Source organism: Melanotaenia boesemani, chromosome 24, assembly GCF_017639745.1.
Source record: "Melanotaenia boesemani isolate fMelBoe1 chromosome 24, fMelBoe1.pri, whole genome shotgun sequence".
Taxonomy (NCBI): domain Eukaryota; kingdom Metazoa; phylum Chordata; class Actinopteri; order Atheriniformes; family Melanotaeniidae; genus Melanotaenia; species Melanotaenia boesemani.
The window spans coordinates 11,836,157-11,858,727 of record NC_055705.1 but is presented as its reverse complement, the minus strand read 5'-3'; the positions used below and the strand labels follow the sequence as shown (position 1 = coordinate 11,858,727).

The following is a 22,571-nucleotide window of genomic DNA, read 5'->3' as shown; positions in this document are numbered from 1 at the left end:
AGACTCGAGTTGAACCATCTGAATTAGTGCATGATTAAGCTTTTCTCCCCTTGACTCCCTCCCCCTACTGCTGTCCAGCATCAGGGTCTGTGTACACAGGGAACATGGAAAACACTTGAAGGTTTCAGGATATGTTTCACTGTAAAATGGACCTCTTATGTGCAAAAATGCTGAAATAGGGTGATGCTGAAAGCTTTCAGAAAGACCCTTTCAGGCCTCAATGCACACACAGTGTGATCTGTCTTCATCTTCTGATTTGCAACACAGCGATTCAGAAAGTGACAATTTCCTCCCCATAAACTGTGGTGAAAGATCAGTGATCACAGAATCATCTCTCGGCATAGCTATTTCTCACTTTAGTAGGGAAAATACACAGCACTCAGATCTTCTGCTCCTTAGCATAAATATTCTCTCCACTTACTTCTGCAAACCAGTTCCTAAACCAATAGGAGTATGTGTAAATGTAAATAAGACCCTAAAACGGTGTGTCCTATGGAGTGATGAATCATTATCTCCCATACCTTCTAGAAACTGTGCATGCTGCACCTTTTGAGCTATAGCAAACTGGGTCTGTTCTGCTTGTTGATCAGTACTCAGTTCAAAAGGCAGCATCAATAATCAGGATTGCTTCAGTGCACATGACATGGGTAAGTTTTATGTCTGTGAAGGCTGCAGTAAGGCTAAAAAATACAGATTCTGAATCAACATGCGCTGACATCTGTTGATGGAAATGTCTTGCTTATTTTAGCAAAACAACATTCTGTATGAATTATGGCAGCATGGTTGACAATTACATCAAACCTCCAAATATTACCTCTGAAGTATGATTTAATCATTTTATGACCATTTGACTTTTATACACTAAGCCAACCATTGGCTCTTGGGCAGCATCTATCTTTCTTGTGGTTTTGGAATCTGCTCTTTGTTGCTATTTTCCGACTGAACTTTATTTATTTTATTTGAGCCAATAATAAGTTAATGGCTAACTTGACTTGTCACACACAATCTCTTTTTTTATTTGCCATATTCCTAAAACAAGCAGCAGTTTATCACCATAATGATGCTAAGGTGACTGATAAATCTGAACGCCAGCGGATTATGAGATGCCTGTTCCAGAAAGGAGGTTCAACTAACTCTGAGTCTAGTCAGAAACTCTGGGTGAACTTACAAGATTTTGGCTCCAGAACAGCTGCTGTGAGTTTGTTCAATCATCTCTGAGTATCTTTAACTTGAGTTGAGAGCTACAACAATAATCCATCATCAATGGAGCACCGATACCTGGATTCACCATAGCAACAGCTGACACAAAGGACTGTGTGAGGACTTTACTTATGACTCAATATACTGCTGTCTTTCTAAAGTGTTGTGTGTTACCAACATTATAAAGTAAGGTCACATTCACAAAAGAAAATTTTAAAGGTATTGCAACTAAGGGTTAACATACTCAGAGTTTCAGCATAACTCGCTTTCTGGAACAGGCCCCAAGTCCTAAATGAGACCTCCTTTGTTTGACATGATGAGGATACACAAAGCACATGCTGCTATATTTACATTTTTATGTATTTACTTTTTAGTTTTATCACATTCTTCTTGTGGAGAAACAGATTTGTTGTCTTGTTGGTGTGTTTCAATGCTCTTTTTTTCAGACATTTGCTACTTTAGGAGATGTTGGCTTTGTGTATAACGGAGCATTCACACTAGCCCTTTGTAACTGAATCCTAGTTTGTTTGAGAATCTAGTTAATTTTGGGAGGTGTGAATGCGCAACCAGACTTGGTTCCACCTAAAAAAAAAACATAGGTCTTGGTTCGTTTCAAGTGAACCAAATACGGGAAGCAGACTTAACCTTAAGTGGCACAAATTAAAGTTGTTCTGCATCGACCAAAATATGAGCAAGTTTTCTTGTTCACCGTTTTGTCTTCTCCTTCATTATTTCTTTATGCAGCACTGCTTTGAGTAGGAAGGAAAATTTGTTGTTCAAAAGGTTAAATTCTTTTAAGTGCAGTGTGAAAGCAAACTTGGACTGGCTGAATGTTGCAACCCCGAACTTCAACCGAGTCCCAAGTCATACTGAGTTTTGCAGAGGAAGTCTGTTTCAGCACTTAATATATTGTACTTTTTTTGTAGTACTGAAAATGTTTCAACCAATTTTGAGGGAAAAAAATATATAGATTAAACTAATTAAGTTTTTCAAATGATTTTAATATTTATTTGACTTGTTTCATTTATTTATTTTGTATTTTTATTAGTATTTTTCTTTATTTCTTTCAGTTTTTCCAGAGTTTTTAGTAAACTACAATTGCTTCATCTTATTGTAAATAATAAACAAAAAGTAAAAATTAAGACCAGTACTTATTTTAATTTTGATCCAAACATAATAATAATAATGATAATAGTCATCATCATCATTAATGTGATTTATAATTATAGAAAAAAAAACACATAACATTAGAATTTACCTTTGAATTTTTAATTGAATTAGATTTCATATCTTTTCTGCTTCCTTCCATAAATGGAGCATCCAGTGGGGTCAATACAACTTCTGACCTACAAGGGGAACAAAGCAGAAAGCTCCAGCATTATCTGTATAATACTGTTCATGCTGAAGGTAATGCTTTCATGGTTAGGGGGCATCGGAGGGGTGGGCTATTGTGACCCATCTGAGTGAAGCGGCTACCAGTCAGCCCAAAGGAAGGGTTCCCATTGAGAAATGGCTTCCAGAGGGTTCAGAGAATTCAAGAGCATTGGCTAAAAGGGGGTAGGGGGGCTGCCCCAGATAAAGAGGGTTAGCTGAGATAACAAATAATAACGATAGAACAGTGTTGTTATTGTAAGAGCAAATAGCTTGCCTTAGCAAAGGAAATTCAGGCCCTTGCTTTGCCTGATTTTCCCACAGTGGCAGAACTATCACATTCTGACTTAAAACACATCTGAACCCATCTCAGGATATGAAATCCAGAAAGTGACATTAGAACACAAACAAATAGTGATCCACTGCAGGTTCCTGTTTGGAAAGCCAGTTATGGTAGCAGCGAGAGTTTAATTTATTTATCAGATAGACCTTTGACACGTATTTGACGAGTTCAACGCGTTTCCATCCCACTACAGGCAAGTGTTTAAGCTCGTTGATGTCACCTCGTCTGAGAGCCTTAATGAGAAACAGCACTGATGTCAGATTCTTCCCCAGCTCCCATCTGGATGAAATAAAACAAGTATGGCTGCTAAAAATAAGACTCCACTTGAGATGATAACAAGGATTTAGTGCCATTAACTGTGTAAATATAGAGAGTGGTTAGCCTCAAATTCATATTGAAATCCTTTCCAACCTGGATGAGCTCCCACTGTAAAAATGAATATATATATATATATATATATATATATATATAAGGCAGCAATGGTACATTTCAAAAGTCCATGATGGTTAATTTAAATATTTTGTGCCATTGGGTTATTGAAGTTTCAGATCACATGACAAAGTGGGGTGAGGTGCTGCACAGAGAGCCTGATGCTCACATTAACCCATAAAATAGATGCGTGATCTCTTCAAGCAAAATCATGCACTGACATGGAAACTGAAATACAAAAAACTGATAACTTTCTGTTAGTATCACAGACTATTTACTCTATCAGGCTCTGTTTTGCAAAAACGGTGGAGATGACAAAATCAAGTTACATAAATGAATCACTGGCAATTTGCATTCCCAATAAATTCAGCTCTTTTATACTCATGTAGTCTCCTATTAAGCTAAAAGTGCTGCACTTTGGTCAACTTTGTTTAAAGTCTGTATCAATAAAGTTGCAGTGAAACAGCTCTTAGGTCATGGAAAATGGCCAAGTTTTTAGGTTACAGTTATATGTATTAAATTTAGATTTTCTCTCCGGAACAATGGTCACACCAAACCACATGATGTAGTTTGACCTTTTAATTGTTGTTTTTATGTAAAAGGAGGCCAGAGGGGAGAAATATATTGACGTGTCTTACAATTCTGTTCCTATTGTGGCAGTTAATTAGTTTTTATTTATTTATTTATTTATTTTTTTTTATTACAGTCCTTTCTCTAAAAAGTTTATTCTCAGCAAATTTGTGTTTTAGTGGGCATTTAAAGTTAGAAAATGTAAGAAAAAAACTCACAGATTGCAATGAGTTGATCATAATCATGGAGCATCTGTCACCTAAATATCAAGATATGTTTCATTGCATTTGCAAGAGTGGAAATCTCAGAGGCTGCATAAATATTATTCAGTCCCTGTAGGTAAATTTTGATCCTGCAGTTTCAGATCCATTTCCAAACATATATTATTTAACAACCTAAGTTCACTAAGGACAGTTTTAGTTATAGAAAATTCCCAGAGGCTAGGGTTTTCCTAGATTTACACCACCCACGCCAGAACTGCTGAGGTCTTGCTGGCTACTGATCACCCCCATCGGGTCACTGTTTAGGAAAATATGTGCATTTTGCTTTTGAGTTAGCCTTCACATTCCAGTAGTCTTCCGCTTGACCGTGAGTCTTTTTCACAAACCCCGAGGCTGCGTCTACCCCCACAACCTATCTGGAAAGATGCGCTGAAGAAAAACAAGGTAATCACATCTGAGAAATAATGCATGACTAGAAGAATAATCATTACAAAGAGTCCTGCAGTGGAGGTCAAAAGTCACCACAACCCATCTCTTTCCACATTTTTTTTTATTTTTCATCAAATAAGTATACCACCCCTCCCCCATTTAAAAAAGAAAACACCACACTGTATCTTCACACTGTCTCTGTCAGGATAGATTGGAAATGTGGATCTGATAAGCATGAATGGCACAGGTGGGTTTGTGGATGACAGGATCAGCAACAAAAAGCCTGCTCTTGTCACATTACCATTTTACCAGTTATGGTTTCTCGCATGCCTCCGGGGCAATCTCAGTTCCCCGTCCCAAGACGGGGAGAAAAAAATCACAAGCTGACATTACTCCTTTCTCAAGCAGGAATGCAACATCTGCCCCGCACCTGGGTTGGCCAAGTCAGAGCAAAGACAGGGCCATGTCAATAAATCAGCCTCTGGATTAAACAGAATAGAAGCCGTGATAAAGCTGAGACCTGAAGCTAATGCACATGAACTGTCAGGGAATCTGACAAAGTGTCCCAGGCAAGAAATATCTCAACAGAAACACACGCTTGGAAGATATTTTAAGGTGTTTTTGCGGGCTTGATTTGTTACCTGAGATGTTATTTTCTCATGTCAGTTGAACTTTTATAGACTAGGTAATGTTTTCTAGGTCATAAAACAAAGTAAGCACTGGCCAACATGATGACAAAAGAAGAACTGTGACGAGAAAAGACGAGCTGTTAAGTGGAGATAATGCTGAATGGATCCTCTTGAGGACTTCTGCTCAGTCTATAATGTGCCCAATTTCCCGTGAAGGAACAATCATTGCTCCTTTTTTAAACCGTCTGTGCTCCTGTAAATGCTTGAGCTGCAGTGTTGCTCAGTTAGGTGTGGTGCCTGTCTGTTAAAACCTGCACAAACAGAAGCCTGCAGCTTCAAATCCAACATCTGTTTAGAATCAGCCTTCTGCTCCGATCCACACGTACTACTATTGCCTTCCAAAGGGTGTCTTCTGTTTGCTTTTTTTCCCCCTTACTATAACTTAAATCAGTATTTTACATGCACTATTAACACAATCAAGTTGCTTAGTTTGAGTCCTCAGAGAAAATGACTTTAAAGTCCATCTGAATGCTTCAATTTCATCATGAAAATGGAGCCTTGGCGCTGTCTTAATTCATCTTAACCCACAAATACCTGATTTTCTCATGTATATTTTTCTGTTTTTGACATCTGATTAAAACCTACAAAGATTATGTTAAAAGTGAGAAACCATATTAGTTATTTATTGATTTTTTTAGATATAAGCTCACATTGAGAACTCGTTTCCACAGCTATTGCTTGAAGATTTCAGCAGCTTAACAGTAAAGGGTCTTTTTTTTAGTATTTTATATTTAATAACACACCAAATGATTTCACTGTGACAGCTCTGGGGATGGGCAATTCAGTCTGGCACCTGAACTCTTTTTCCTATGGAGTCATGCGTGGATTCACACTATTGCAATTTATGTAAAATTTGGATTGTCTTGCTGAATTCCTCAAAACCTTCTTTCAAAATGAAGGTTTGATGTTATGTATTCCAACTTTGTATAAATACTATATCTCCAAACTATCACTTTTGGACATAAAGGGTTTACCAGGCTGATAATATGACAGTGTTTTCCTGTGTTGCCATGGCAATTTGGAAATGTTTGTTCTATTTTATATGATAAAACCTATTATGTACATTTTAGACCCTAATCATGTTGTTTAGCCTTAACCAGGCCTGTTTAATTTCACGATGCATGTGTCATATGTTCAAAGTCCAATCTTTTTTTTGGTTCCTTTGTTTCTCCTTTTGTCTTTTTTCTTTTCTTTTTTTATTTAAATAAGAACATGCTGGGCAGTAATGGCGTGTATTTGACAGTAGCTTGACAAGAGAGAGAGTAGGGAGGGTAATGCTGAAAAGGGGCTCAAACCTGAGCTGCCGTCATTGAAGAACTTCATTATTTTAACATGGGGCTCCCCTCTCAGCTTTTTTGAAAGTTGCTGCAGGTTTCAAATGAATAATTTTTATACATTTTTTTTAAATTGTTACATTTTCATAATTTAACAAATTAAAATTGGGCTTTAAATCAATCCAGTTTTCCCTCTTTAAAAAAAAAAATCAGTTGTTTTTGTCTTTCTGACTCTTACTGGCTTTCTTTCTCCGACAGCAGCCTCTCTATTTTCCCTGCGCGCCTGTGGGGCTGTCAGTTCCAGGTTTCCCTTTTCATTTCTGTCATCGCCACTCTCCCTCCTGCTCCAAGTACACCTGGCTGAATATTGGCCCCTGGATGATAATAAAACCAAGGCTTGGAAAAATTTGGGCACTGTCGCACAACATATCTCCACCCTCCTCTGTGCCGATTCCCGTTTCCTAGATTCCCATCCTGTCTGGAACCAACATGGACATGTATATTTGTTTTTATTTCTAAAAGCAACATTCCTCAATGGCTCCTCCCTGTTGGGTGATTTTGCTCCCTTGAAACGTCGGCTGAACTCTAAAGGAAATAGGTTAAAGTTGTTTTGGATTTGTGCTTACTAGTGGATGCCCACTAAATCATTTAAACAAACTGCATGTGTTGCAGATTTTATATGCTATTTTTAGCGACTAAGAGTTCACAACTTTAGTGACATTCCTGCTGTTTCCTGTCTAATGTGTAATTTCTTAGGGCTCTCATTTAAAGAAATAAGCCACTGTCAATCAAATTGGTCTGCTTTGGATGATAAAGAACACGACTTCCCTTGTTTAGAAATATTCAGTGAAAACACAAAATTTCTAAAAGTGCACACACAGGCACTTACATGTGATGCTCTAACCTGCTCTTTCACACTGGCAGCTCTGTGGAAATGATCGAATAGCAATGTCAGATACGATACATTTCATTCCTCGGCTACTTTTTCAACTCTCCCCCTGTGAGATTTGACTCGTGAACAGCTTTGCTACTGTTCCCAACAGGCATGAATGGCCCGCTCTGTCAAACTCAAAGAGCAGAGGAGGAGCCTCAACAAACAGGGAGGGTTATTTGAGTGTTAGACCTATCTTGATGTTTGGAAAGATAATCTGCAGGGATTTGGATTCCTGACGGTAGTGAGGTGTTGATGTTTGAGCTGGTCTAGGCTGTAGTTGCTGCTGGAGGAGGAACATCAGATAACCCAAACTGTTGAAACTCACCCTAAATGATGAACAGGCTCCTTTATGTATTTCAAGTAATCCATAGTCTCAGACACTCCTCCATTTGGGCCAGGTAGGGCTCATGAAGAATATCCTGCTCACTGGAAGCATTTGTTACATGAATGTCAACTCAATGAGGCCACTGTGTAAGCCTCCACTGCTTAACAGTCTCTGATTCATTAGTGGTACAGTTTTTATTATATTTCCTTGTTTGATAATAACACATTTTCTCATAGTTTAAGGGTTTGTTATACATCAACAGCCAAACAATCAAAGGTGGAGACTCTAGCTCCTGTGTACATTGACAGTCCATTCTCACTCCTAACCATCTGTATGTTTTTACATGACATTTTACATGAAAAATGTTGAAAATATTAATGTTTTAACATCATATCTTTACTGCTTAAAGTAGTAGTAAAGTAAAGGATGTCAAAATGAAGAACAAAAGTCAAAGCAGTGACACCAAAAGAACTGAAAAACCCTCCAACCTCCTTATGTGGTCCTTGTTACTTGTTCATATGGCAGAATGGTAGACATCTTGGGGCAGGGATGAGAGGTGAATAGGAAGAAAGAGAAGAGGCAGGCAGATATTGGGACAAAATTTTTTTTTTTTTAAATGAACAAAAAACGGTGCAAAGGCAAAGATGCTCTGGAAATTAAACTAATAATAATAATAATAATAATAATAATAATAAAATCTCAGCCTTTTTGTCAGTCAGGCAGGCAGACTGACTGACAAATTGGGAAAGGAATGATGAGGATCTGGTCAGGAGCAAAGGAAAAACCAAAGGAGTATTCCTTACAAATATGGAGCAGGTATGACAACCAACTGAAGACCAGGTGTGACATGAACAGGATGTAAACTAACTGATTATACAAGGTCATCCTTCTCCATACCAATTAAAACAGAAATAAGATGGACAAAGACACACAAAACTTAAAGGAAATAAACCAAAAACCCACTGACCATGACAGTAGAATGATATTTTCCTGATGCTGCATAAACTGATTTTTAAAAAAAAAAAAAGAAAAAAAGGACACTAATGGTAAAATGTTAAAGTTATGGAGCTTCTCTTTGTCAGCAAAATGTAACAGTGGAAACAACAGTTTCTGTGTAAATATTTTTCTTTTCATTGGAGAATAGCTTCACATAGGAGTTTAAATCATTACAACAGGACAGCAGTTCAGTGATTGATTCCATCCATCACCCCTTCTACCTCCTGATGCACATGACCCCTGCTGTATATGAGACTGCATTGGACAGCTTTTGCTGGATCCGTTTTCAGAAGGAATTGTTATTCAATGAATCACAAAGCACCTGCCTTTACTTTAAGTGCCATTTTGTCAAAGCTAAATCGAGCATGACGGAAACTCTTGCCCTTTATAAAAGTTTCTGTATAGTCAGGATTAGGACATTAAGACACCCTTACATTGCACAATGTAACACAAGAACACACCATTATCTGAGTTGACATTGAAGGTTTGCATTGGATGTCAACAATGAAGCGTGTTATTTAATGTGGATTTACTGTAATTCCCATGGATTTCTAGCTTGGACAAAAACCAATAGTAAGCAAAAATTAGATAAGGCACAAAGAGTTAAGTTTTACATAAAGATTTTTATTTGTTGCAGAATCAGCTACTTTCTCTGACTTAATCTTTTTCTTATGATGCTGGAACTGGTTGTTTTATAACAGCTGGAGCTTGATGAAGATGTCCAGGATCACGCCCGTCACTGACACCAAATCCTCTCGTAGATCAAACTGACAGTACGCAGATCTCAGTATCTTTCCCCAACATGAAGAATAACATGCATTAACCCGAGTGGCTGCCCTTTGCACTGATAAACACTGCGGCTATCTGTGGAGTTATCAGGGTCTGAGGATATGAGAGCCTGATGGCTTTGTTGATATTACGAGACCAGGTCATTTGGGGTGTGAGTAAAGACCTGTGAGTGAAAGATCACCAGCTTAGAGCCCCAGAACATGCAGATAAGACTAATGAATTTAACCAAGGCTGAATGATATGTATGGACCTGATATGAGCAGAGACAGGTTTCTAGACATCTGCACACAAAGACAATTAGTCATACAGATTAGTTCATGGCCTTTTTTTTAATAAGATCGCAGTCATGAATTATACTGGCACATTTGTTTTTGCTGATGCTAATTAAATTTGCAGTGTTTTCATCTTTGCCAGTGATGTCTGCATAAACCTGGGAGTATCTGATTATTGTGTTCTTGGCAAGAGACCAAGACTAACACTCATATCAGATGTGGTGTATCCATCTCCCACACCTTCAATAGTCACTGTCCTAAGTCATCCTCAAGTGGGCCATAAAAATACACCCAGAAAGAAGGGTTACAGTCTATTGGCATAACCTTTGACTTCTAGAAGTCCATGTGGGAGCTTTGCTTTCTATCAAACCTGCAGCAAAGAGTTTTCAGTTACAGTCCCAGAGGTCACGCTGGCATGTCATCAGCATGCAAAATATCTCACGGGACGAAGAGAGAGAGGCTGGTGAGGCAGGTCCGGTGCAGGGTTTGGGAGGACCAAGGTCCTGACCTTGTCTTTGGCAGGGTCTAATTCCCAAGGGCTGCAGACCTCTACAAGGTGCCTTATCAGTAACGGCAGACTGAGCTTCTGATCTGCAGGCACATCAAGGTGGTGAAGGGACTTCAAGAAGTGGATCCTGACCTCTGCAGCAGCTAGGTCAGAGTTTCATCGAGCTAAAAGTTTATTATTTTTTTCCCATTTAACCCCAAAGAAGCTTATATCTGAACCAGGCGTTTGTCACAGATGTGATTTCACCTCTAATCTTCAAAAAAATGTGTGAAAGAAAGAACGAAGCGTGCTGGTGAGAATTGCATGAATGAATAATACATGTGATGTTTTATGACTCTCTTTGCATGTTTGTTTAGCTTTGCCTGCCATAAATTTTGGTTTTAATTAAAAATGCTTCTCAGCTTTGTTGCTTTAAAGAAATGAGGGGGGGTTGGTGGTGCTTATTTTTAAAATTTCATAAAGGCGTAGAATCAGTTGGGGGGGGCCTTCGATGTGGGACTTGAACCATGACACCAGGCAGGGAGGATCTCCCCTCCTTATCAAACACACACACACATGAGTAAACATGGCTGGATAAACATTACTGAGAACCTGCGGTCATGGACAAGGAACATCAGCAAACATATTACCCGTCAGATTAACGCGAGCTTAGCCGCTGCTCTCATCATAGCAGTAAACGTCTAAACTATGTCCAGAGCTGGATTCAATCAAATACTAAAACCCACCTTTAATCTAATATTTCGTGGCCAAGAGGTCACCTCAAAACAGAAAGCACTTTAAAAAATCCCCTCCAAAAAAATGCTTTTTGGAGGAAAGGGATACACATCTCTTTGCTGTCCAGTGAAGTTAATTACTAATGCAAATTTTTCTAAAAGCATTTTTTTTTATAATTTAGTATAGGATGTTATTACATCCTTAGTTCATAACTCTTAGCTCACTTGTAAAGAATTGCTGGACTGCACTGCGGTCGTGAGACCACTGGTCCAGAGAAATATGCTTTAGATAAAGTCTCAGGTCACTGAATTCAGTTCTTTTTAGTCTACATGTGAGTACCTGGGCCTCATGGGAACGGTGCAGCTTTCACTCATGCAGTAAAACCGTCAGGAATAATGCCAAGCTGAAGATATAACATGCAGCATTACATACATGAGTCATGCTTTAAATCTCCTCTTTAAATGGCTTCCCATTTCACATGACAACAAGCACGCAGCATTCCCTGCATTCCTTCATGTGCACTGAGGATTATTTCCGTGCCCTCTCATTAGGAGAGGTCTACGTGATGACAACACAGACTAAGGCACCTTTTCTTCTCTTTGATGTGGTCTGTAAATATTTCCCCTGACGTTGGGCTTTCACGATATAGGTTGACTTTTGTTAAGCGCTCCAAGTCATCGTAGGATTGCGCCACATTTCAGTTGATAGGTGTTGGTGCCTTGGGTGTTTGTGCTTTGTAATTTTCAGACTTTCTTGTTTCTTACGAACATGCGTTATATTTTACTGCGGAACAACTTCCAGCTTTTTTCCTTCCACCCACTCTCAGGGGACCAATTGTGAGAGACCACGGTTGCGACCATTTGGCTTTGGCAATTAATGTTGGAGCCAGAAGTGACTACTTTCCTTCAACTCACCCACAGAGGACGAATTATGAGAGCACCACGGTTGCAACCATTTGGCTTCAGCTATTTATGTGGAAGCCAGAAGTGACTATAACTTTGGAAACTTAGCTAATGGTGCTTCAGCTTTCATTCAATTGGCATTTTGGCACTTCAAGACTAACAGATGGGTTTGGGGCACCGTTGTTAACTCCTAACATGGGTGATTTGTCATGCTGATTAAGTCTAAATTAATCATATTAGCGACAAGAAATGATGGACGGAATATGAGTTAACGTTATTTTCTGGTCATTTTTTAAAATCTATGGACAGAAATTGGAAAATTCCACACCATGCTGTGAGGCATCAATCTGTTGGCCAGCTTCGGTGAATTCGCCTAATGGTCACTGAAAGTGCTCTTGACTCTGCAGGAAACGCGGGCCTTTGCCTTGTTCTTCTGGCATCGGGTCGAGCTGCTGGTGATAACTGCTTTTTGAGTGGCAGTCTCAAATGTGCTGTAAGTGCTTTAGAAGCAGCAGTGGGAGTACGGCACCACAGGAGGAGACAAAACAACTGCACTTACTGTATTTAGAACAGCAGCTTGTGTGCCTGAACATCTGGCCTGTTGAGATTTTGTTGTCAAGGCCACAGGTTAAAAAAAGCCCATGCAGCGATAACAGACGTACTTTAAGTCTAGTCAGGCCTCAGAGGCAGTTCATGGCGAGGTCAGAGTCAGTCCAAATATAGCTCCAGGCAAATTATTAAGTGAGTCATGGCATGTATTTCACATTGGAAAAATAAATAAATAAATAAATAAAATTAAGTGAAAATTAATTTAATATGTAGCCCAGAGCCAGCAGATTCATGGGGTTGATTTAAATAATAAAATTAGAGAGAAATGGAAGATTTTTACAGCAAAAGCATAATTAATAGTAAAACAGTTGTATTGGATCTCTGTCTTTGGGTAGATTTCACAGTTGTCATTTATTTATAATCAATACAAAAAGGAACAGATGTCTTTCGTTTTTTAGAGTTCAGGAAAGGAAGCAAAAGTGTATTCTTTCACAGTGTTAAAATAAACAATAAATTATATGTTAACACAAGAATTACAAGCTTACCTTTATCATATGGTGATCTTGAGAAAACAAAACTGTGACTATTTACAATAGGTGGTTTGTCTTAAGAAACGAGATAACAACGTAAATATAATCACATTCATATAATTTTGTAATCTCCAAACAACAGCGTCAAGGTAAATAATCAGCCTCACTGGACTACCATTAAAAATGACTTTTTACCGTAAGTCAGAGACTTTATATCCATATTCGTTTATGATGGCATAGATTTATGTACACCTCATTTGATTTGCTGAAATTTTAGTAAGAAATCCCTTATTTTCCTCCTTTTGTCATCCATCCATCTATCCATCCATCCATCCATCGCCCACTTCTTGTGAACAACATCACAATATACTTAAAGTCTTCCGCTTGAGGCAATGACTCTTTACCGACCCGGAGGGAGCAATCAACCCTGTTCTAATTGAAAATCATGGCCTCAGACTTGGAGGGACTGACTTTCATCCTGACCTCTCCATGCTTGGCTCATTACATGCTAAAGATCTTTTGTTGAGGCTCACAACAAATACATCAGACATGTACAGCTTTTTTGTGCAGGTGTACCTTATAAAGCAGCTTTGTACTACCTTCTTATAGAATAGAACTACTACATTCAATATCACAGCAATGGGTTGAGTTATAGTGCAATTTTAAAGATGCAATCCTTAAATTTGGCTTGATAGGTTGTGTGTAATTCTGCAAACAAACATATATTTGATCAGATCTATATTAGCTTTTTATGCAGGAGCAAACACAGTCAGGTCCTTAGGGTTTGAAGCATATTCAGCTTAAATTTCAAACCAGTCTAGGTAAAAACTGATAGGAGAGGCTGCATTGAAAGAAACACACAAATGGACAAATGAAGGCAAAGAAAGCTAAAAGTAAAAAAACTGTAACTTAAAGTATGTGGAGCAGGGCTGCAGGATTTTCCACAGTCACATAAACCCAATGGATGTTTTCATGCAAGCCTTTTAAGAAAAATCCATGATTTGAACTGTGAGGCTTGGCTCCATTTTTCAAGTCAATGTAGTCAATGTGGGGTTGTAAATCGATTGGAGACTGAGGCCATTGCATAGGCTGTTGTTTTCAGCTACATTACACAGTCTGAGATTAGGTTTCACAATGTTGTTATTCAGAAATCTGTGTTATGATATAGTGTGTCACCACAATCATCCCATTTCCACTTGGACTAAAATTTATCTACCACATCGTATCACAACGGGGCTCAAAATCTGCAGTTCCAGCGTTTGTTTTTCCTTTCCCTGTTGATTCTTTTGGAAATGAATGAAGCAGACAGAGGTTTCTTATTGAGGAGATTCATTTTTTGACTAATGAGAGAGCTGACAAGAAAAGTGGAGCAGGCAAGGGAGCTTCAGTCGCAGTAAATGTAAAAATGAAAGACACAGACGTACATTATGATGGGTCACAGCACAGTTACTGCTACTTTTCATTCTTCTAGACTGATATTCCTGGCTAAAGGGAATCCCCATTATTCAATCCTGCTTCATAAGCACATGAGTAGAAATCAATGGAGAGCATCTGTTCCACTGAGATAACCATTTACCCAGGAGATCTGTCATGAGCTGTCAAGCAAACATCTAATTAATTAGTCTTAAACCTGGACCACACTGATCTGACAGCATCAAGTCACAACTGGCCCGGTGTGAGAAAACACAGATGTTTGAAGTATGGTGGCCTATTTCTTACATTAACAACCGCCCGTCTGCTATATGTAGTCAGACCACTATGAGGCAAATCATTAGAGCAAAGCCAAGAAATCCTAACATCTGTTTTCTCCATTCTATTCTCAGCCTTAGCTCATTTCTGTAACTCAGTAGTGTACATTTAGTGAGTGTGGACTATTCCCAGCTGACATTACACAGCTGGGCTCGCTTTTGGGCCGGCCGTTAGAAGTTACCCAGAGGTGCTTCTGGAGTTACACACACACAGAAAGAGACCTAACTGATTTATCTCACCTTTTGAAAAGCGCTTGACTGCAAAGTGTGGATGCACTGTCTGAAATTTGTGCATCATCTGCACATATTTGGTACAGACTATCATTTGGCTGATTTAGGTCTAAGTAAACATTTTCTTCCTTCTTGCAGGAGTACATGGATGCCAACAAATGTATCAATGAGCTTCTCAAACAGCTTGAGGAGGAGCGGCGGAACGTCAGAAGGTAGGAGGTTTCACAATATTTGTGGGCAGATGTTTTATTGCCTGAGGATATCAGCAGCTGCCTGTAATCCATTCCCAGGGAAAGGCAGCAGAACAATGTTTTTTGGCTCTGAGAGGGAGACAAGCTTTGTACACTGTTCTTGAATAATGCTTTTTGTGTTGGAAACACACTGAAAGTGGCAGACAAAGGAGAGACTCTGAGCCCAGTGTGGGGTTGACTGGGGACATTTCTCATGGAGGTCCTTTGGAGCAGATTTGCCCAGACAATGGGAATGAAGAGCTTATGGAGATGCCAATCTAATGACCTTGTCCCCTCCATGCTCCTATCATCCTACCCTTTCTAATGATGCACAGCGCCAATAGAAGAAAGAAACAATTTTTTAAACTTCACCCTCTTTTGTACAAACCTCTCTCCATGTCAATGGAGCTGTATTCCCCCAGCTCGAAGTAATTTTCCCCCTGAGTGAGCAGAGAGGGTCTGGGGGTTGGACAGAGAGGGATAAAGGTCTCCAAGTGGGTGGCAGGGGGGATGAATGACCACTGACCAAACCTTTTACTAGGCCAGGGCAGAACCTTAATAAGGGAAGCGATGTGTAAAGGAATGACCCTTATGTCATCCCCACCCTTCTTTATAAGACACCTTCTGTGACAGCCATACTGACCTAATAGCCACTTAGAGTGACCAGAATGTCCCAGTATGAGCTGACCTGTGGTTGCACCACAGGGCAAAATGCTTGAGCCATGAACTTGTACCAGCTCCATGCCGTTGTCAGTTTGGTTAGGTTTAGGCACTTAAACTTCCTTCTGTCTTTGGAAAAAAACATTATTATTTTGTTTAAAAGAGACACCTTTTAGATGTTGCCTATGCAATTTAAAAATATGATAATTTATCCATCAAACGCATCTAATCAAAGTCTTTATTCCTGGTAAAGATGAATAGTTATTTCACATAGGAAAAAAAGTCATACCTACAAAGGACTACTGTAAAAGAAAGTACAAAGTAGTTTTTAGTAAGCTATCAGCTGCATGGGTGTATGAGATGCACATCAGGAGCAAACACTGTTTTTTGGGGCACGTTTGCAAAGCGTTAAGCATTAAGAGGTAGGAGGGCTGGTGGTGGAATAAGTCACTAAAAATTCTGCTCTCTCTCCCAAATTACAATTTGGCATCAATTGAATCATATTAGGCACCAAAACTATTCCTATAGATTAGGAAGATCTCATTGCTTAGATCAAAAAGAAATTATTCCATAGCTTTTAACCCTTGCAAATAAAAAAAGACATGATAGTGCATGTCTGATGCCAGAGGAGGTCCAACAATGCACTGGTATGTGATGCATTAGAATCAAGGCTGAGCTAGTTTGTCTGAAAGGAAGTGCCATTTACAAAGATCCTTTTGTTTAGCACAAGGGTAGTGACAGATACCCTTGGAAGAAGTTCTGCACATCTGAGATGTAATCATCTCAATGTGTAAACAAACCAATTCATATTGCTTTGAAAGCTTCATATCTTTGAAGTAGAGTTTGGGAAAACAACACACCACCAAGAAGGATTTGTTCCCATTTCTTCTCTGGTGTTGTTTGATTCACAGTGGCGACAAGAATGAATGACTTCACAAAAGCTTTTGTTCAGCTAAAACACAGACCTTGAGTTTAAAAAAAAAAACACCTCCTTCCCTTTCTAGGCAGCATCTCACAACTCTGTAGATGTCTCCCTCCACCCCTAAGAATACGGGGCCCATCAATCCATCAAGAGGTGAAAGGGAAGCCCTCACATTCCTTTAGTTCTCTGCATCCTTTCTTCGTGACCTACTGACCTACTGCATTCATGTCTCTCATTGTGCCATATTATTGGGCAGTTTCACACTGCTGCAGAACACATATTAGACAATTATGGCTTGTTGTGGTTGCAGAAATGAAGACTTTCCAATACACTGCTATATGTATTGGCTACTTTTAGAGCCAACTTTCCAGTCTATAGGTGGTCAGTGCCTATAAATTAAAATTGATAGATATTTGATTATATGAATCTAATCAAAGACAATTCTCAGCTTGTTTTTGACACATCCAAAACATCTGCTGTATGCTCACCCCCATACGCACTGTCTCTTGCACTCAGTCGCAGCATCGTTGCTCGACGAAGCACAAAACCCCAGTGGGACGCTGGCTGGGCTTTCCTGCTCGCTCTATTCAATGTGACCACGTCCTTGACAGACGGAAACAAAAGCTCCACAGCACAGTGTCAACATCACATGGAGCAAATCCAAATTTGGCCACATCAGATGCAATGTACAGTTGGTAGCTGACCCAGGGTTTCCAGTTATTCATCATTTTGTTTGCAGTGCAGTCTCATTAAATATGGTGAAATGTCTTTTCAGTGAATCTTATCAGCCTTGAAATGCTGCTGACGCACAGTCATGTTTGGGTATGTTGGATGTGTTCAGGAAAATAAAGTTTATGAGAGACTTCTGCTGAGTGACAGATATGTGTGGGAGGAACATATGGATGCTCCACAACGTTAAAAGGCATGACGGGTGGGGATGAGCTTGCATGACCTCTTTCTGGCAAGCTGCTGTGTCAAGGCACCGTGACTGCGTAATCTTCCCAGTGGATTAAAACAATGCAGATTAGATATTTTTCTCTATCTCTGCTGTCCTGCTTTTGATTTGCCACTGTGCAGATCTTATCTTTGTTGTTTCTGTTCTTTGTTTTTTCCATGAATCTTCATTTTACATTTTTTTTTCTTCTTTTTAGTGGGTCAGATGCACCATAGCTGGCTGCTAACTGGTCACAGAGCCCAAAGCGGGCTTCAACTGCCATTTACTCCTTGCTGGAGCAGATGGTGCTCATCTGTGACCCCTTTCCACACCTTTAAGGACAGGCAGGGGGTTACGGGGTGGACTCAGCTGGAGGTGCACAGGGCTTAGAACAGGTTGTGTTAAAGCAGGAGGCTGCAGCTGCAGCTCAAGCTGAAGGGACATAAGCGGTGACATCTGCTGATCAATAATCTATTTGTCATGTTCGTAGTGGCTTCAAAGACAGCAGAGATAGAAAGTGGAGGTGAAATCAGCTGAGGGATTAGAGGCAACGAGACTTGCTTTGAGTAAGTAAATTTACTTGTGGGTAGAATAGAAAAATGGACGTCTTGTCCACATTGTGGCCCATTTGTCAATGGATGGAGATTTCAGATTTGAAAGCCACAATTGGATAAACTGATGGGATGTGTTACTTCTTTAGCAGTGGGATCTAAGTTTTTAAAAATGTTTTCAAATGTTAAGAGTTTTTCATTTTAATCAACAAAAACAGCAGTAGTTGAAGACTTGAAATGAATGAGTTAGTATATACCCGCAGGAGAATGAAAAGACCACAGGAGTGCAAAGCTGGGAAACAGCTTTACCAATCTGGACCTTGCTGATGTTACTACAAGGCATATCTAGCCTCAAAGACGCCTGTGTGCTGCCGGCGGTCTGAGCCAGATGAAAGGCTGTAATCCTCAGCTAAAGTATGCAGCCAGGCCTGTTCTGTCGATGAAGAGGTGGATAGGGTTCAGCCTCCCGCAAACCCTCCAACGCCCCAAGGATCTGCTGTCTCGCTTGGGCAAGAACCATGCATTTTACAACTTTAATTGGATAAGTTGACCGGTGTAATGCAATAATTTGATCACGCTAAGCTCAAAAGAGATCTAATATGCTCTCAAAGTGTATTTGTCTGGTCTCTGAAGTGAATGACTGGGTCTAATCCATCTATTAGAGGTCACTTTACGGCCCCAGAGTCCAGACTCCAAAATATCTTCAAGGAGCAGTTAGTGGGTAAATAAAGACATTGGAACCTTGAAGCACTGATGGAATTTCTTTTCCTTAACCTTTAGTTTTCTTCTAATAAAAAGCATGATTAAAGCTTGTGGGTACAAACCATGAGGCTTAAACGAGGTAATCATCTTCAGAATGCTCCTCTCTCATTGCTGCTACCTGTAATTCCCAACATCTGTGCATTTGAATGTTTGCAGGACTTGACATGGCAATGCATCTTGCTAAACTTTACCACACTCATCCAGTGAGGAGGTCAGTGCAAACCTGATAATGAACTTTCTGAAGCAATTAGAGAATGAGTGACAATGTGGGTGCACTGTGACACTACAGTAAGCACTCGCTGGCTGATCTAAGAGGCTTCACAAACTCTCTCCCGTTCCTACAGCCCTCCCCACCAGTCTTGTAAATGCCAAACGCTGCAGATCTGATTCATGTGAAGATCCCGGGCACGGTGAAAGTGCATGCGTCGGTTTTATGGAGCTTATGAGAGGAAGAGGTTAATCGAATGGTTTAATGAAGCCTTTTACTGATGCTCCCTCAAGGTCATTTTCATAGCCAAAGCAGACTGCTCCCTCCCCCAGCACACATCATTCACTATAAAACCTGATGTTTCTATTTCTTTTTCAAAATTTTACATAAAACTGCATTTACCTTTAGTAATATATGACTTATGTGCTTACCACATAACCATAAAAAGGCCCACAATCTTTACTTTAAAGCAAAAATAAAAAAAAATAACGCTTTCCATATGCTTGCAATAGTGTGTTACTCTCTAATGAGAAGCTCTATCCACTTTTAACAAACAGGAACATCAACTGCAAGACACTCACCCTCCACTTTATTATGTACACCTTGCTAGTACCAGGTTGGACCCCCTTTTACCTTCAGAACTGCCTTAATTCTTCATGGCAAAGATTCAACAAGTTGTTGGAATCGTTCATTTTGCTTCATATTTGCTTCATATTGACAGCGTCACACAGTTGCTGCAGATTTATCAGCTGCACATCCATGATGACAATCCACTGCATCCCAAAGCTGCTCAATTGGATTGAGATCTGGTGACTGTGGAGGCCATTGGAGTACAGTGAACACATTGTCATGTTCCAGAAAGCAGTTGGAGAAGATTTGAGCTCTGTGACATGGTGCATTATCCTGTTGGAAGTAGCCATCAGGAGATACTACACTGTGGTCATAAAGGGATGAACATGGTCAGCAACAATACTCAGGTGGGTGTGGGGTTTAAACCATCCCCTGCTGGTCCTAGGGATTCAAATTATGACAAAAAAATATCCGACCACACCATTACACCACCAGCACCAACCTGAACTTTTAATACCAGGAAGGATTATTCCATGTTTACATGTTGTTTCCACTAAATTTCTGAACCTAACATCAAAAAATCGCAGCTGAAATGGAGACTCATCAGACCAGGCAACATTTTTCCATCTTCTCTGTGTGAACTGTAGCCTCAGTTTCCTTTTTTTAGCTGACTGGAGAGGCAACCGGTGTGGTCTTCTGCTGCTGTAGCATCTCTGTTTGTAAGGTAGGACGTGTTGTATGATCGAATACCTTGATTGTAGTGGTTATTTTCTCTCATCTCCAACCAGTCTGCCCATTCTCCTCTCACCTCTGACATTAACAAGGCATTTTGGTTTAGACAGCTGCTGCTCACTGAATATTTTCTCTATTTCAGACCATTCTCTTTAAACCCTAGAGATGGCCATGTGTGAAAATCCCAGTAGATCAGCAGTTTCTGAAATACTCAGACCAGCCTGTCTGGCAGCAACAACCGTGCTGCGTCCAAAGTCCCTTAAATCTCCTTTCTTCCTTATTCTGATGCTCAGTTTGAACTTCAGTAAGTCGTCCTAACCATGTCTACATGTCCAAATGCAATGAGCTGCCATGTGATTGGATGATTAGATATTTGTGTTATCCTGTAATTGAACAGATGGACTTGTTGTAAGTTGGTGCACAAGAGAGTCATGAGCATGTTGTCTTGATGAGCCAAAGATGAAGCTTAGCAGCTGTCTCTTTTGTTCATTCTGGAAAAAAAATCTATGTGAATCTTGTATGGGGTTTTACAGTCAACATATTTGGGAATTTGGTGGTTTCACAACATGCATATGCTTTGTTTTATATGACTTGTAGGTTTAGGGACAGAAAAGGGCATTGTCTGCATTCCTGGAGGCAATTAGCTGTGTTTAAGAGTTGTTTTGTTTTTAGCGGGGTCTCGCTTAATGCCTCATTACAGCTGTTGCTTTTCTCAGAGTGAGTTCTAATTTGATGCCGTAGCATGGAACAAAAAGCACTTTAATCATGCATTGTTTTAGAAAATAAATCTCTTTTCCCTCTGATTTTAGAGACACTGCTATTGTCTGTGAAATGAGTAGATTTTATAATCAATATCAGCTTTGGAAGGGGTGAGGTTGTTTTAAGTCCTTCTGTTCTCATCAACGTTTGCAGTTATTTTGACTAAAGGGTTGGTGGTAAAAGAAAACTCAGTCTGAGATAAAACAGGAAGATCCAGACTGTGTGGTTTTATTGCTGATAGACGCTGTGTGGTTATGGCTGGTGGATGTCACAGTGGCTGCATCCACGCTATTCACCCCCCACTCAGCTAAGGGCTCATTGGAAAACTTCCCCTCAGCTCTTTGAAGAAACAGGAAGGGGTGATAATGTGTGAAAAGAATAACATGGTTGTCATACATGTGAGCATCATGTGAGGCTCGGAAAGGATGGTGATAAAAGGTTGTTCTGTTTTCTTTTTTTCTGAAATGCTGTTTTTCTTGAATTCATTGAAATGTTTTAGTTTTTTGTTGTTGTTTTTAACCTCTCGATCATTGTAGTGATGTTGTATAAGCCATTGCATTTAGTATTTAAATAATTTAAAAAACACTAACAGAAGATTTTTTTTTTTTTTTTTACTGTACCTGCTTTATATTATGATGAGCGATTCATGTAAAACCACTAACATTCATCTACAATCACAATTTTTGTCAACCGTAATCACTTCTGGAATTAAATTTTGCAGATTTCTGTCAGTTTAATTAAAGATTAACTCGATCAGTTCTTAATCCCACTCCTTCCATCCTTGATAACTTGAAATATTTAACAAGATCCACGCAGGGGAAGAAAAAGTCTCACTGGACCACCACCATCCTGCGCCTCGTTCCGCCCCCATCACCCTGCTTAATGAAACATGACTAAAGTGCATTATCATTTTCATTGTACTACACACTTCATCTTGCCACAAAGAAGTTAAATGACACACATTCAGACGCACACTAACACACATTCTCATGCTCTCTGGAGGGGCTCTTCCAGCCATCATGTGATCATCAGTCTGGATGTTTTTGGGCAGACTTGTGTTGGGTAAACAAACATGCTGCCTCTCCAGAGTTTGGCATTTCCTTTACATGTCTCAATGCAGAAACCCCCCAACCCCTCCTTTTCCTATGAGAGTAGCCATGTTTACAGCTAAATATCTCCTGGATGGAAGGAAACCACCCATGCTACCTCTGTTTTTCAG

At 39.7% G+C, this 22,571-nt stretch overlaps 1 protein-coding gene across 3 annotated transcripts in view; it reads left to right on the top strand.

The window, feature by feature from the left end:
• Positions 1-22,571, top strand: part of LOC121635657 (nck-associated protein 5-like) — a 154,072-nt gene that overhangs the window by 40,808 nt on the left and 90,693 nt on the right. For 2 of the 3 annotated variants that reach the window (XM_041978927.1, XM_041978926.1), the window contains exon 3: positions 15,163-15,236. In XM_041978927.1, the coding sequence (XP_041834861.1) occupies positions 15,163-15,236 (74 nt within the window). Of the gene's footprint in view, positions 1-15,162; positions 15,237-22,571 lie in introns of those variants that run through there. The other variant, XM_041978929.1, reaches the window with a different exon arrangement.